Raw genomic sequence first — 14395 nt, forward strand, 5'->3', positions numbered from 1 at the left:
TCGTCGACACGTGTTGCACCACGACGATCACTCTTTGTTCAATTGAAGGGATGTGTGGGTCGTTTCTTTATCTTTGCGACGCCGCATCGTGAGACTGTCTCTCGATCATGCCGGATACAGGCAGGGCTTTCCATGTGACATGGCATCGGCATCATTCCTTTATGATAACCGGAAGGAAATCCGAGTCGTCTCTTTGTCCTTGCGACGCCTCCTTAGCACTTCTTGTCTATTGGTTGGCTGGAATACACAAGCAGGGTGTTGATGGATATAATAAGACAAACTACATGTCTATCACGTTGTGCACCTTTGCTCGCCCACGTCCACGTCCACGCCCGCGCCCACTTGGAAGGTAGAGTCAGATTAATCCACACCATGCATCTGCCCAAGGCATTCATCCTCGGCACCTTCGCAGCACCAGTCCTATCTTCACCATCCACCCCTCCCGCCCCTCCACATGACACCAACACAACCACCCTCGTCCGCCGCGGCGACCAATGCAACACCGCCCAGCAACACTACCCCGACGTCCCCGAATGGGAAAAAGCCATGCGCCAATTCTGCTCCATCCACGGCTCCAACCCAATTTTCTCCGACAGCGCCACCGTCTTCACCTACACCATCACCGGCCACGACGGCAAGCCCATTGACTGGATCTTCAAAGTGAACATCGACAACGAATTCGCACACCATTTATGGAGCTGGATACCGCTCACGCAGGAGTGTCTGGACGGGTTTATGGCGTTGGCGAAGGGGGAGGGGGGTGGCGTGGGCAGGAGTTGGTGTTATTGGAAGGCGAGGACGAGTCAGGATGATAGTGTGGGGTTTTTGGGCGGGAAGTGGACGCAGCATTTGCCCAAGGAGAATCAACCGGATGGGTATATTACTTGGGAGAGTCGGGCGAGGAAGGGGCAGAAGGGAATTTGAGGGGACAAGAGAGGGAGGATGCGAGGACAGCAGGATCGAAGGAGAGTTGAAAACGGGATTCTTGTTACTATTTTGACATTCGTGGTCATATGGGCGGCGGTATGGAAATTCTCTTCTTGATTATGCTCTTTTTCGATGCTCAGCTTACCAGAGTCATGTGGTAGCTTCCGGTGGCTATAGTCCATTGGCCTTTTGTTCCTGTTCCTTTGATAATGCCCAAAGAATTTACAGAATCATCGACTTATATTCAGAAGCCAATGGTTTGGCCGTGCGTGGTTGAGAAGAGGATATTGGCGACCATACCGAGGTCGTGAATATCTGTTCCGATAGTATTAGTGCGCGCTGGGATAACCATTCCACCGGAAACCGTATCGCAGGCGAATAGTATCCAGTCTGTTGCAATACAGATGAACGAATGCGAGGAGTGGATTGCAATTATCGAGGTGTGGAGGTTAGCGGCTCTCCAGGGCTAGGCTCAACGGGATGGATCCATTGGAATTAGTCGGGTGGGGCGGCTTTGCAGGGGTCCAACACCGACCAAAGGGAAGTTCGAGTACCTTCGAGTAGCTTTCTGGCCACCTGTGCTCTCTCTCCCATTGCACTATCGCCTACGACACCTGCAACCGTAGCAGTCGTCTCCACACCAATTGAACCCGCACCGCCCGTCCAGTCACGTTATGGCCTGCTGAGTAACGGCATCAAGACCCTGTAAGCTATTTCCTGGTAAGCTCCGAGTGACAACAGGCCCATCCCACGGTTGCATTACTTGGTACCCGCACTACCGGTAAAGCGCTGCAGCGAGAAAGCGAGGGCTTCTACACTTCGGCTCTTATTTCTCAACCACCCACTAACTCTCCGCCCCCAGAACAAGAAGTACACCGCCCACCGAAATCTCAATCTCCACGTCAACGTCAAGCTGGCTCCACGCTGCTAAGCTGCCCACCCACCGTCCACGCGAACACCCTTTGGTCAACTCGAAACGGTTTATACTCAATCATGGCATCTGAGCAAGTTGCTACCTCTGACGACGGTCTGACCCCGGCGCAGAGGCTCATGCAGAATCATGGCGTCGAAGATCACCATGTCACTGTCGAGGACGTCCCCGACGAGGATGAGCTTGCCCACCCCTCTGCCGAGCTCAGCGAGAAGGCAGCTGGCAAGCAGCCTGCCTCCAAGAAGCCTGCCCTCAACACGTCGTCTGAAGAGGCCTTCCCGGCTCTCGGTCCCGCCAAGCGCACTCAGGCTCCTGTCGCGCCCACCTGGGGCAAGAAGCCGGCCTCTGTTACCTCCAACGGCGTCAATAGCAGCGCGCCTGCCCCGTCTGCCCCCAGCCGTGGCCCCGCCCTCCCGTCCATGAACATCCCCGGCAAACACACCGAGCGCATCTCCCTCGCTGCCCACCAGGTCGCCCCCCGCGGTGAGCTGAAGAAGCCCATCAACGAGATCGTCCGCGACATCAACAGGCGCTCCAAGGCCAAGCTCGACTACAAGCAGGGCCAGGGAGCTCTCATCTTCGAGGCCACCGGTCCGGTTGAAGCGGTCAGGCAGGCTCTCAAGGAAGTCGCGAACGAAGTCGGCTCCAAGGTATGGCACCCATCAATTCTACTCTGACCAAACTAACATCTGCCAGCAATCCGTCGATGTCCCCGTTCCCGCCTCCGTTCGCGCCCACATCATCGGCCGTCAAGGTTCCAAGATCCAGGAAATCAGCAAGCGCACCGGTGCCCGCATTCAGGTTCCCAAGGCCGAGCCGGGTGAGGATGAAGATACCGTGGTCAACGTTCACATTGAGGGCAATGCCTTGACTGCTGAGATGGCTCGTCGCGAGATTGATGCCATCGTCAACGAACGCACCTCGACCGTCAACCTGCGTCTGAAGGACATCCCTGCCGAGTTCTATCCTTTCCTCGCAGGTCCCAACAACGTCCACACCGACAGGCTTGTCCAGGGCCGCGACGTCAACATCCAGATCCCGCAGTACCACACTTGGCAGTCCCAGGCACCTCCCCAGGCTACTCGCGGCCAGCCCATCCAGTTCGCTCCCCAGGCCAACTTCCCCATCCAAGTCTCTGGTGACCGCGCCGCTGCACAGCAGATCCAAGCTGAGCTCGAGCGCCGCGCTCAGCAACTCCGCCAGCAGTTGGCCATCGAGCAGCGATCCATCGAACGCGGCAGGCATCAGTTCATCGTTGGTGACCGGGGCCACTCTCTCCAGGACTTCTTGGAGGAGACTGGCTGCAGCATTGTCATGCCCCCGAGCTCCGACGACAGCGAGACAGTCTACATTGTCGGCCCGCCCAACAAGATCGAGCAGGGTATCAACAAGCTTGAGGACCTTGCTGCTAGCATGACCATGGCTACTGCGGATGCTGCCCGTGAGCACAAGGGTCCCAACGCACAGGCGCATGCACACAACCTGACTCGCTACCTGCGTCAACGCAAGGCCCTTGCTGACCTTGAGCGCATGCACGAGGCCAGCATCGTCGTACCCACAGACCGTGATGCCCCAACCGGATGGGAAATCTACGCTCGCGACGGAAAGAACAGCATGAAGGCTCGTGGCGACATCATGAGCGTCTTCCAGTCGCACCCACCTAGTCGTTTCGCGACCATGAACGTTGATCCTTTCTACCACCAGTTCCTGCGCCAGCAGAACGCACCAAAGGTCCGACAGAACCATGGCGTTCACATTGTCTTCCCTGATGAGACCGAGCAATCGCCAGAGCTGATTCTCGTCTACGAGGGTGACGCTCCTTACAACGAGTACGCCATTCCTCGTGGCCGACCCTCCCCAGCTGAGGTCAAGGCATATCAGCAAGGTCTGCAAGACGCTCAGCGATTCATCATGGGTCTGACTAAAAATCAACCACAAATCGACACTCGTGGCCTTGAGTCCAACCCCAAGTTCCATCGCAAGATCGAGCAATTCGTCAATGAGCAGCAAGAAGGGCTTACACCCGACCAGGTTCCCGTTCAGGCGCTGTTTGGTCAGCGACGACCGGAGCCTCACAGCCGCTCAAACAACAGCTTCGCGATCCGTGGACCGTCGAGCGCCGTTGATGAGCTCAACAAGAAGATTCTCGCTTTCATCGAGCAAGCTGAGAAGGACGAGCTTGAGCGCAACCACGTTACTACATTCGACTACCCCCAAAAGTACGCCAGCCATCTTGTTGGCAAGGGTGGAGAGAACATTCAGCGTCTGCGCCAGAAGTACGACGTTGATGTTCAGATCAACGACGGTAAGGTCGAGCTGAAGGGACCTTCCGCCAAGGCACAGCAATGCAAGAAGGACATTCTTGACATGGCCAAGAAGCTCGAAGACGAGGCTACACACACCTTGAAGGTTGCGCCTCAGTTCCACCGCGACCTGATCGGTGCTGGTGGCAAGCAGGTAGAGCGTCTGCAGGACCGCTACGGTGTACGCATCAACTTCCCCCGCCGAGCACAGAACGACGAGGAGGCAGCAGATGCGTCATCACAGAAGAACGTTCGTTCTGGTCAGAACCAGGATGAAGTCATCATCCGTGGACCCAGGAAGGGTGCCGATGAGGCCCGCGACGAGGTGCTTAGTCTGCTCCAGTACATCAAGGACAACTCCTTCAACGACACTGTCTCGGTCGCTCAGAGCAACATTCCTCGCCTGATTGGATCAGGCGGTCGCGAGATGGAGAACCTCCGCCTCGAGACTGGTTGCCAGATCGACGTCCCCGGCGCGCGTGATGCCGCTGATCCATCCGGCCGCGCGGAGATCAAGCTCAAGGGTACTAAGAAGGCTGTTGAGGAGGCCAAGAAGATCTTGCAGCAGCGTGCCCGCGAGTTTGATGATACCATCGTCGAGACTCTGGATATTGACAGGAAGCACCACAGGAGCCTCATTGGTGGCAGCGGTGCTAACATCCGCTCCATTGTCACCTCGGCTGGCGGACCTGACAACTCGCGCGACTTGGCTCGTATGGTGCGCTTCCCCCGCCCCGAGTCTGATGAGACGACTATCCGCGTTGAGGGTCCCAAGAGTGTGGTTGAGAAAATCGTTGCTGCTTTGAAGGCACAGGCCTCCTCGCTGGAGAACCAGACCACCGAGACCATCGAAGTCTCGCCTGACAAGCACCGTCTGCTTATCGGCCGTGGAGGTGAGACACGCCGCCAACTCGAGTCGCAGCTCAGCATCCAGCTCGACATTCCCAAGCAGACTACCACTGGTGCCGCCCGTAGTCAGGTAAAGATCACCGGTGAGCCTGCTGCCGTTGAGAAGGCCAAGGAGCACATCCTTGAGCTCGTCAAGGGCCAAGAGGGCGAGACCATCCAGGTCCCCCGTCACCTCCACCACGCAATCTCAGACAACGGTCAGTTCTTCAGGCAACTCCGCAACCAGCACAAGGTTACCGTCGACCACGGCGGTGAACAGGTGCCCGCGAAGCCTGCCCAAGCTGAGGCTGGACGCGCTAGGAAGGGTGCTAACGGTGCTCTTCCTTTGATCACCGACGATGCGACTGCCGGTTCCAACGAGCACTCATGGGAGATCGTTGACAACAACGCTGTGGCAGAGGGTACTGACACCTCCGCCACTATCCCCTGGATCCTGCGTGGACCCACTGAGAGCCTTCCCAAGGCCCGTCAAAGGCTTGAGCAGGCTATCGAGGCTGCTTCCAAGCCTTCCGCCACTGGGTACCTGATCCTGCCCGACCCAAGAAGCTACAGGTAAGCTCAAGCGTTCAACACTTTCAATGCTACAGCCATACTAACACTTCACAGGCTCGTTGTCGGACCCGGTGGTGCCACAATCAACGATCTGCGCAAGAAGACCGGCACAAAGATTCAGGTCCCCCGCGACCAAGCCAAGGATGAGGCTATCGAGATTGTCGGTACCAAGGATGGCTGCGAGGAGGCCCGCCAGATGATTCTCGACATTGTTTCCAAGGGTGGCAACGGTGGTCGTAGGGAGCGTGCTTAGGCATTTTCATGATCATTTTGGGCATGCGATGACATTTACTATCAAAAGCTTTGGGCATATATCGGGGTTAAGGTGATCTTGTGGGAGCGATGTTCATTCAATATGGGAGAAGCATCTACTACTCATCTTGGACTACCTAAAAGGGGATGTGCTTAGCTGTTGTATACAGAAATAAAGCTTCAAGTTCAAATGTTTTCATCTGTGTGACTACTGCTAGATCCTGTCTTCGAAGAGCAAGACCTCTTTTGTCATACTGGATTATCAGCTGAAGTATTCGCCTGATGTTTGATAATTCCGAGAGGGTATCTAGCCTACACTATGATGCTGCCTTCTCTGCCCTTCCCTTTGTCTTGCCATACGCTCCACCAGCCAACTTCCGCATCTCCAGCGCCCTCTTATACGGCGGCGCAGTAGGCGGCTGTACAGGATCCAGACTAACCCTATCCTTTGGCAAATGATACGTCGCATCCGAATCATATGCCGACAGATCGCCACAAGCCAGAAACGGAGCTATCCACCGCCGGCCACCCTCCTCAACATCATCCTCATCATCCGTCTCATCCCCCAGATCTATCTCAATCGCACCATCCTCCCTGACCCGGCTCGTAACCTTCTTTTCCGGTTTCGTAGCATCTGACTTTGGCGGCTCCGGCAACACCGTCCCCGCCCCCAACGGCCTCTCCAAACTCGCCATAAACCCCTCGGGCGGACAAAACCCCTCACAAACCACAAACGCCTCAATACTACTCGCCCGACTACTCCTCGGCTTCGCCACTCTCACACGCTCAAACACGATTTTGAGCTGCGCAAACAGCAGATCTACGTCTTTGCCCCGGAAGATCTTGGCTACGAACTTGCCGCCTGGTTTGAGCACGCATAGGGCGAGGTTGAGGGCGGCCCAGAGGAGTTGCGATTGTACGTAGATGTCGAGGTCGTGGAGGCCGGTTACGTCGGGGGCGCCGTCGGAGATTACGAGGTCGACTGGGGAAGAACGCGCGGAGGTGGGAAGGGTGGGGTCATAGGTGTCTGGGTCGAGGGCTTTGAGCATGAGGGGGATGGTGGAGGGGTGCGTTATGTCTGCGCGCATGGTTGTTACGCCGTCGAGGGGGGACATGGGTTGCAGGTCGATGGCTACGATGCGGACTCCTTCTCTTGGTGTGAGTTTTGGTGTCGACTCTACCTTCTTTTCCACTTCTCCTCCTACATCCCCCTCTTGCTTTCCCTCTTCCTTCTCCTTCTTCTCCCCACCACTACCACCGCCCAAAACATAATCCCGCATATTCTTCTGCTTATCCTGCCATCCCGCTCTCCCAAACTTCTCCCCCTTTATCAGCACGCGCGAGAGAACCTGGCTCCAGCTTCCTGGTGCAGCACATAGATCTACGACGCGCGTTACGCCTTCGAAGAGGTTGAATTCTTCGTCTAGTTGGAGGAGTTTGTAGGCAGAGCGGGCGCGCCAGCCTTCTTCTTTGGCGAGGCGGTAGTAGGCGTCGCGTTTGTCTTTTGAGGATTTGCCCATCTTGATGAGTCTTGTTGACGTCGATTGACGTCGAACTTCTGGTCTTTAGATGTTGGTTTGGTGGGGTGTGTATTTCTTGCACTGCGGGTAGGCGATGGGAGGGTGAGAGGCTTCTGTGAAGATGTGCCAACCACTTCAGAAACAATTATTCTCTTCAACGTGTTCCTGCTCTTCCTATGTCTTATACATGTCTCTCCTCGTTGCCGATCCAGAAAACGTCAATCAATGAGTGCGAGTCATTCGCACGTGAAGTGTGGGAAAGCGCAAGTGGGCTAGAACAAAAGTGGGGCAAGCGGACTCCCGAAGGCCGACAAGTTTTCCAAAAAGTTCACGGCGCGCGCATCCAACCCGCGACAAACCTCAATCGCACCCACAGCCACCATGAAGCGCCCCAATCCCGCCCCGAAACAAGCGTCGCATAAGGGTCACAAACCCAAACGTCAAAAACTCGACGACTTCCCAAAACCTCTTCCGCCGTCCACGAGACCCAAGCGCCGAGTCCAACTCAACGAGCTGGGATGGAAGACCGTGGAGATGCCCGATCGGTTGGAGGATACAGAGGGTTTCTATGGACTGGAAGAGATTGAAGATGTTGAGATTGTTAAAGATCCGGTTACTGGTAATCTTACCTTCGAGACTACAAAGACGGAAGATGAGGTGGCACAGGATGTGGAGGAAGCGTGGCAACGGGAGGAGGACGAGCAAAAACGCTTGGAGCAGATTACCTTTGACGAGGAGAAGGTGGTAGGACAAGACGAGAGCGTAGGAAAGAAACTGCAGGAAGCAGATGAGGAGGTCGTGTGGGAGGGCTTCAGCGATGAGGAAGATGCGCCGACGGGGATACTTAAGCAGACAACAAGTGCGGATGTTAAGGATACAGCTGGCGCAACCACTACCAACGGCGAGCCGGAGGTCAAGAAATTGACAAAGACTGAGAAGAAGAAGAGGGCCAAAGAAGCGAAGCTTAAGAGGGAGGCAGAAGAAAAAGCCAAGGCAGAGCTGCCGACGCCAGAAGAGGTCGAAGAGGAGGACGATGCCGAGGACGACGAACCCTCCGATATCGAGGACCGCGAAGACGGCGAGACCTTCGGACCTGGCGCTTGGGATATATTGGCAAACCACGCCGATGACGACGACGATGAGACAGACGTCCGCGCATGGGCTAAACTCGACCTCTCCGAAGAGATGCTGGGTGCATTGGCTAAGCTGAAATTCTCGAAACCTACCAGCATCCAAGCGTCTACTATACCCGAGATCATGTCTGGCCGGGATGTTATCGGCAAGGCTTCGACAGGTTCCGGAAAGACACTTGCTTTTGGTATCCCGATTGTCGAGACGTACCTTGCTGCTCGCTCGACGCCCAAAGATCCCGAGGACAAGGCGCCCATCGCATTGATCATTGCGCCAACACGTGAACTTGCGCATCAGATCAATGACCATTTAATCGCCCTTTGCGCAAAGGGCGATTTTGATTCCCCGTACATTGCATCCATCACAGGTGGTCTGTCCGTACAAAAGCAACGTAGGCAACTAGAAAAGGCCGATATCGTTGTCGGAACGCCTGGACGTCTGTGGGAAGTCATGAGCAGCGGTTCAGGAGTACTACCCAAGTTCAAGCAGATCAAGTTCCTGGTTGTAGACGAGGCTGATCGTCTGTTGAGCCAGGGACACTTCAAGGAAATGGGAGAGATTCTGAAAGTCCTAGAGCCCGATGATGAGCCTAACGAGAAAGACGATATCGAGGAAGCGCCGGAATCTCAACGGCAAACTCTTGTGTTCTCTGCCACTTTCGGAAAGGAGCTGCAGCACAAGCTTGCTGGAAAGCAGAAGTATGGTGGTGGAGATCTCATGAACCAACAACAATCGATGGAGTATCTGCTCAAGAAACTTCAGTTCCGGGAGGAGAAGCCAATGTTCATCGATGCCAACCCGACTTCGCAGATGGCCAGCAGGCTACAAGAAGGTCTCATCGAATGCGCTGGACCCGAGAAGGATCTCTATCTCTACTCGTTACTCATGTTCTACACCAAAAAGCGCGCTCTAGTCTTCACCAACTCAATCTCGGCAGTACGTCGCATAACGCCGTTCCTGACGAATCTTGCTCTGCCAGCTCTACCCCTACACTCCAACATGCCCCAAAAAGCTCGATTACGCTCCATCGAACGATTCAAAGAGCGACCCGGATCAATCCTAGTAGCCACCGACGTCGCCGCCAGAGGTCTCGATATCCCCAAGATAGACCTCGTCATCCACTACCACCTCCCCCGCGCCGCCGACACATACGTCCACCGCTCCGGCCGTACCGCCCGAGCCGACGCATCCGGAGCCAGCATCCTAATTTGCGCACCCGAAGAAGTCGGCGGCGTCCGCCGCCTCGTCGCCAAAGTGCACGCCCGCGCCAGCGACGCCCCCAAATCAAAGAAAACCGCCTTCTTCATCCGCACCCTCGACATCGACCGCCGCATCGTCTCCCGCCTAAAGCCCCGCGCCACCATCTCTAAACGCCTCGCCGACACCGTTATCGCGAAGGAAAAGAAACACAGCGAAGACGACGTGCTACGCCGCGCAGCCGAAGATCTAGGCGTAGACTACGACAGCGAGGAGTTTGAGAAGGAAGCACCAGGCAAGCGGGGCCGTGGTAGTGGCCGTAAGAAGAAGGAGAAGGAGGCGAGTGAGATGACGAAGGGAGAGATGCAGGCTCTTAGAGCGGAATTGAAGCATTTGCTTAGTCAGAGGATTAATACGGGGGTCAGTGCGAGGTATCTTACTAGTGGCGGTATTGATGTTGATGCGCTTATGGCTGGGGAGGGGAATATGGAGTTTTTGGGTAATTTGGATGGGCTGGGGTTTGATGAGGTTGTTGAATAGTCGTGTCGTAGAGGATGATCAATTCCACGCAAGTTTTGGCGACCGGTTTCACGAACCTTCTAGGCTTTGTTTGGCTTCCGAAATCATAAACTGCGGGATTGCGAAGCGCAAACTGAGGAGCGCTTTGTGCGTTACTTCCGCACAAACACTGCATTTAGTATATTGTCTCCGTCGTTCCGCGACTGTTCGTAGCGAAATCGTACAGAACGGTCTAATTTGGTAGTCTTCTTGACGTCTTCAACTGCAACTATGGACACAGATAATCAGACCCAGCCAAACGCTGATGACAGAGCGACAAGAGACGAGTCCTCCGTCACGGATACCGACGTCCCAACCACCACGGAAGCGCCTCGAAAGTCCCAGTTTGCTGGCTACATTACGCTTGAGTATCTCCAAAGCATTTTCGTGCAGTTCACAATATGGGCACCCACCATCTACGGCTTCCTCCACTTCCGCGCCGGCCTTTTCACGAGCGATGTCTTCATCTTGGCTGAGTTGGCTCCTGCATTCTTCCTGCCAAACATATTCATCTGTGTCCTCGCCATCACAATCGAGTACCTGCAGAAAACCATAGACGCACAGAAGAGAACTCTAAGAGAAAATGCGGATACGGCGAAGGCATTACAAGACGAGAAGAAGGCTTTATCAGAAGAGCTTTCTACTTGTCTTCAGGGTAGAGAAGACGCATATGACCAGCATAGGCAACGCATCAACGAAGCCCGTCTTAGGCACTACACATCCCTCCACAAGCACCAAAGCAGCACCATCAGTTTCCTAGAACATCTATCCAGAACACACACCAAAACCCCCGAATCTCCGGCGCTAAACATCCCGTTCGATAAGGTCTACATGATGCGATCAAGAACACAAATGCGACTGAACATGGCGGATAGTATTGAGAAGATCCTGTACTCGAAAACGACACGCGCATTGAGAGACGAGGGAGCTGATGGCTTTATCCGCGAGGCAGAGAGTGATCTGGAGAAGGCGGCGGTGGTAGATGGGTATTTGATGCATTTGGAAGATCTGGTGAAGAATCCTGCTGCTACTGCTAGGGTCGATTCTGGGTTGGAAGTGAGGTTGAATGGGCATAGGGAGAGGCTGGAGAGGTATTGTGAGGGGGATTGGAGGGTTAGGAATCATTTGAGGAAGGTGGATAGGGCTGAGGAGGAAGGATAGGCGTAGGTCGGGGATCAGAGTAAACGTGGTGCACGCGTAGGTAGAGGAGTGTCGGGATGTCATATGTGTGAGAGCGATTTGTACGCTTTACTTGTCATAGCAACTGTTTCTCTTGAAGTTGCGCAACCAGCGGCGGATAGTTTCCTACAAGCGCTTGACAGTTGACACCCAGTCGCAGTTTCCCGAGATACGATGGCGTTTTCTTTCTCGCAAGTCCACCTGGGCAAACTACGTGGGGTCATGTAACGTGGTTGCCTGATTGATGGGTAGGATGTCAACAACAAATAGCAAATGACGTAGTATAATCCGTACCACCCCATCGCCTATATGAAGAGGTATTTCATCGTAGCCAGTGACCTTTCGAATTATACTACCACACCACGAGTCATCCCAAGGAAAGACAGCGATGGCAACGAGCGCAGAGTCTACACCTGCCCTATGTTCAGCCCCGAAGACGCTTGCCATGAACCCCAACATCAACAAAGACACGCTCACCTCGGAAGATGATGAGACGCTTCAAAAGATCGAGAATGCGATGATGGACGAGCTCGATCAGGTCCTGCGCAGACTTGCTAACACATCGCCGCATAAACGACGCTACTTCTCGCCAGGCGCGTTGTTACTTCTTGTTCTCTACACACTGATCCACGTTGTGTTCATCCAGCCCGCATCTTCGCTCCTAGGTCGCCAATTCCTCATTCCCATCATTTTTATGGTATTCATAGAAGTCACCTCCGAGGCCTATCTGGAACGGATAGTAGGATCGTACGAGAAGATCGTTGACAGAATGAGAGACTTGGCCCGGCTTTCACTCAACACGGCACATACCTGTGAGAAAGCGCTGCAAGAGGCCGAGGAAGCGTCCGACCAAACCGCGGCGTACAGGACGACCTATTTCCGCGCCTTCCACCAAAAATTAAATGAAATGCGTCTGGAATACTATCAAGCATACCTGGATCACTACGGAACCCTCATCGGCTACGCCGAACTCATTACCAAGAAGGCGAAGACGATGCCTGCGCCGCCTAAAGTCAAGGGCGCGAAGAGGAACTGCGGCAACCGCATCAAGAACGATAACAACGCTCTTACGGAGTCTCTGGAGAACTTTGCTGTCGCGCTCAAACAGCGGCAGTCTACGGCGAGGCTACAGATTGCAGTAGCGGAGAAGATCAAGGACATACTCGATCGCGAGGGCTTGTTACCGGAGGAGATTGATCGACTAGTGGATGAGGCGGAAGAGGATCTGGAGCGTGCTCAGGAGGCGTCGAACGTTCGGACTCTATCACCAGGTTCTGGTACCTCAGACTCTATCGCGTCGCCATCGCCAGTCGTGGAGAGCGTTGATAGCAAGCTGGAGAAGCATTATGAGGACTTGGATAGGTGGTTCCAGAGCGTGCAGGATCAGCCTGTTGTCGCAGATGAGAACTGAAGAGGTGGGTGTCGTGGAAAGATCGTGGCTAAGGTGGGATCGGTCGAGCTGCAGGGGAAGTGGATGGGGATGATGAACTAGGGGCTACGTGCACTGATCCTGAGTATGTGTTCCCCGGCGGCCTGTCCTGGATGTACTTCTATTGGGCAAAACGTAGCATGTATCCCTTCTTATCTCTGCCCACGGTTGCGTGACTGAAGTTCGCGATTGACTTTGTGTGATGTATTCGTGACTGGCCGTGTCCCGAGACGATGCGCTGGTAGGTGCAATTAACCTCTTAATAATCGATGACGTAATCACAAGGGCGCTCACCTGGGTGCGCGCGCCCAGCTCTCGGAATCAAAGCAATACCATCCTTTTCACCAAACCTCTCCCGGGTACCTAATCGATCTTCTATAGCGACATGATCGTCTTCGAAGACACGAAAATGCGAGTGTAAGGGAAGCAGAAATGACGTTATCTCGCTCTTACGCTGTTGAAAACGCGACTGCGACGCGTCGCGATGAATCATCAGAAGCTGCTCAAGTGCCAAGCATCGAGCAGGCAATTGAGCCTTGCCTTCTGTATGGCATTGATAGAATCTGGCGCCGTGCAATTGCACAGATGGTAGTCTACCTAGGCTGCATCTCGACCGCCACCTTCTCAGCTGCGCTCAGCCTTGCGGGACCATGCGCGCCACGAGGAATAACTCACTCTTGCGCAGCCCAACGATGACGTTGATCTAGCCATTCTTCATAGCAAGCAGAATCTGTAAACCTGGCCTTTTGCAACATCTCGCGGTGCAGATAGACGGCGTTCACAGTTAGTTGCTTCTGTGGTTCACGTCTGCAAGAGCTCGATCCGCACCAGAGGGTGCCAGCGTTCGCGTCGCATTCTCGGAAATGCTTTTAAGGTAGGCGCATATATTGTCTTAACAACTGGTCACTTATTGAGACTTGAATGTATGTATGCGACACGATCCTAGCCACTACTGGAGTCCAGTACAACTTCGTTCAGCCTTGTGTGCTCGCTGGGCGAAGCTGGGTTGGCAGCTTTCTTATTCGTCGAACCTTTACCGATCGCCCTGCGATGGCTTGAATCACATCTATCCGACATAAGCTGACGGCCTGTATCTTTAGCCTGATCTACGCTTACCTCGCGTACTTAACACAACCTTTCCGCTCTGTTGTCGAAGCGTTCACAGCTCACATACATTATTGCATTGGCTGATGACACTGCGATGGCGGCAGTAGATCATCTCCAGTGGCGATATGAGCAATGGAAGAGACATCCAGAAACGTTTGTTCCGCAGGACAAGTATGTCATCGTCTCGGTATGTGAAATCAGCGTGAGTGTACATTCAGATCGTGTGTTCTACCAGCACTAAAGAAAGTCTAGGATGACATCAAGTATAATGAAGAAACAGTACAAGATAGTCGACTGCCAGCTCATTTTAGAAATACAGTGGCACCAACTTCGGATACAAGGTGGTCTCTGGAACTGTTAGCATGTCCACCTTCTAGATGGTAGATTACGCTGATACCCT

The 14395-nt window shown here is 54.3% G+C and overlaps 5 protein-coding genes across 5 annotated transcripts; 4 read left to right on the top strand and 1 right to left on the bottom strand.

Moving 5' to 3' along the window:
* Positions 1-372: 372 nt before the first annotated feature.
* Positions 373-924, top strand: J4E85_007315 (uncharacterized protein; the record flags this gene model as incomplete). The annotated part of the gene is made up of 1 exon (XM_051471547.1): positions 373-924. The coding sequence occupies one exon, from the start codon at positions 373-375 to the stop codon at positions 922-924; it is 552 nt and encodes a 183-aa protein (XP_051324621.1).
* Positions 925-1920: 996 nt separating this feature from the next.
* J4E85_007316 (uncharacterized protein) lies at positions 1921-5875 on the top strand (the record flags this gene model as incomplete). Its single annotated transcript, XM_051471548.1, has 3 exons — positions 1921-2508; positions 2555-5622; positions 5677-5875. 3 exons carry the CDS (start codon positions 1921-1923, stop codon positions 5873-5875), a joined length of 3855 nt encoding a protein of 1284 aa, XP_051324622.1.
* Positions 5876-6191: 316 nt separating this feature from the next.
* On the bottom strand, positions 6192-7394 carry J4E85_007317 (uncharacterized protein; the record flags this gene model as incomplete). Its single annotated transcript, XM_051471549.1, has 1 exon — positions 6192-7394. The coding sequence occupies one exon, from the start codon at positions 7392-7394 to the stop codon at positions 6192-6194; it is 1203 nt and encodes a 400-aa protein (XP_051324623.1).
* A 381-nt stretch (positions 7395-7775) lies between these two features.
* Positions 7776-10262, top strand: MAK5 (ATP-dependent RNA helicase; the record flags this gene model as incomplete). The annotated part of the gene is made up of 1 exon (XM_051471550.1): positions 7776-10262. The coding sequence occupies one exon, from the start codon at positions 7776-7778 to the stop codon at positions 10260-10262; it is 2487 nt and encodes an 828-aa protein (XP_051324624.1).
* A 249-nt stretch (positions 10263-10511) lies between these two features.
* Positions 10512-12870, top strand: J4E85_007319 (uncharacterized protein; the record flags this gene model as incomplete). The annotated part of the gene is made up of 2 exons (XM_051471551.1): positions 10512-11376; positions 11888-12870. The coding sequence occupies 2 exons, from the start codon at positions 10512-10514 to the stop codon at positions 12868-12870; spliced, it is 1848 nt and encodes a 615-aa protein (XP_051324625.1).
* Positions 12871-14395: the final 1525 nt, after the last annotated feature.

This window comes from Alternaria conjuncta (genome assembly GCF_024043145.1).
Source record: "Alternaria conjuncta strain BMP 0040 chromosome Unknown scaffold_10, whole genome shotgun sequence".
NCBI classification, from domain to species: domain Eukaryota; kingdom Fungi; phylum Ascomycota; class Dothideomycetes; order Pleosporales; family Pleosporaceae; genus Alternaria; species Alternaria conjuncta.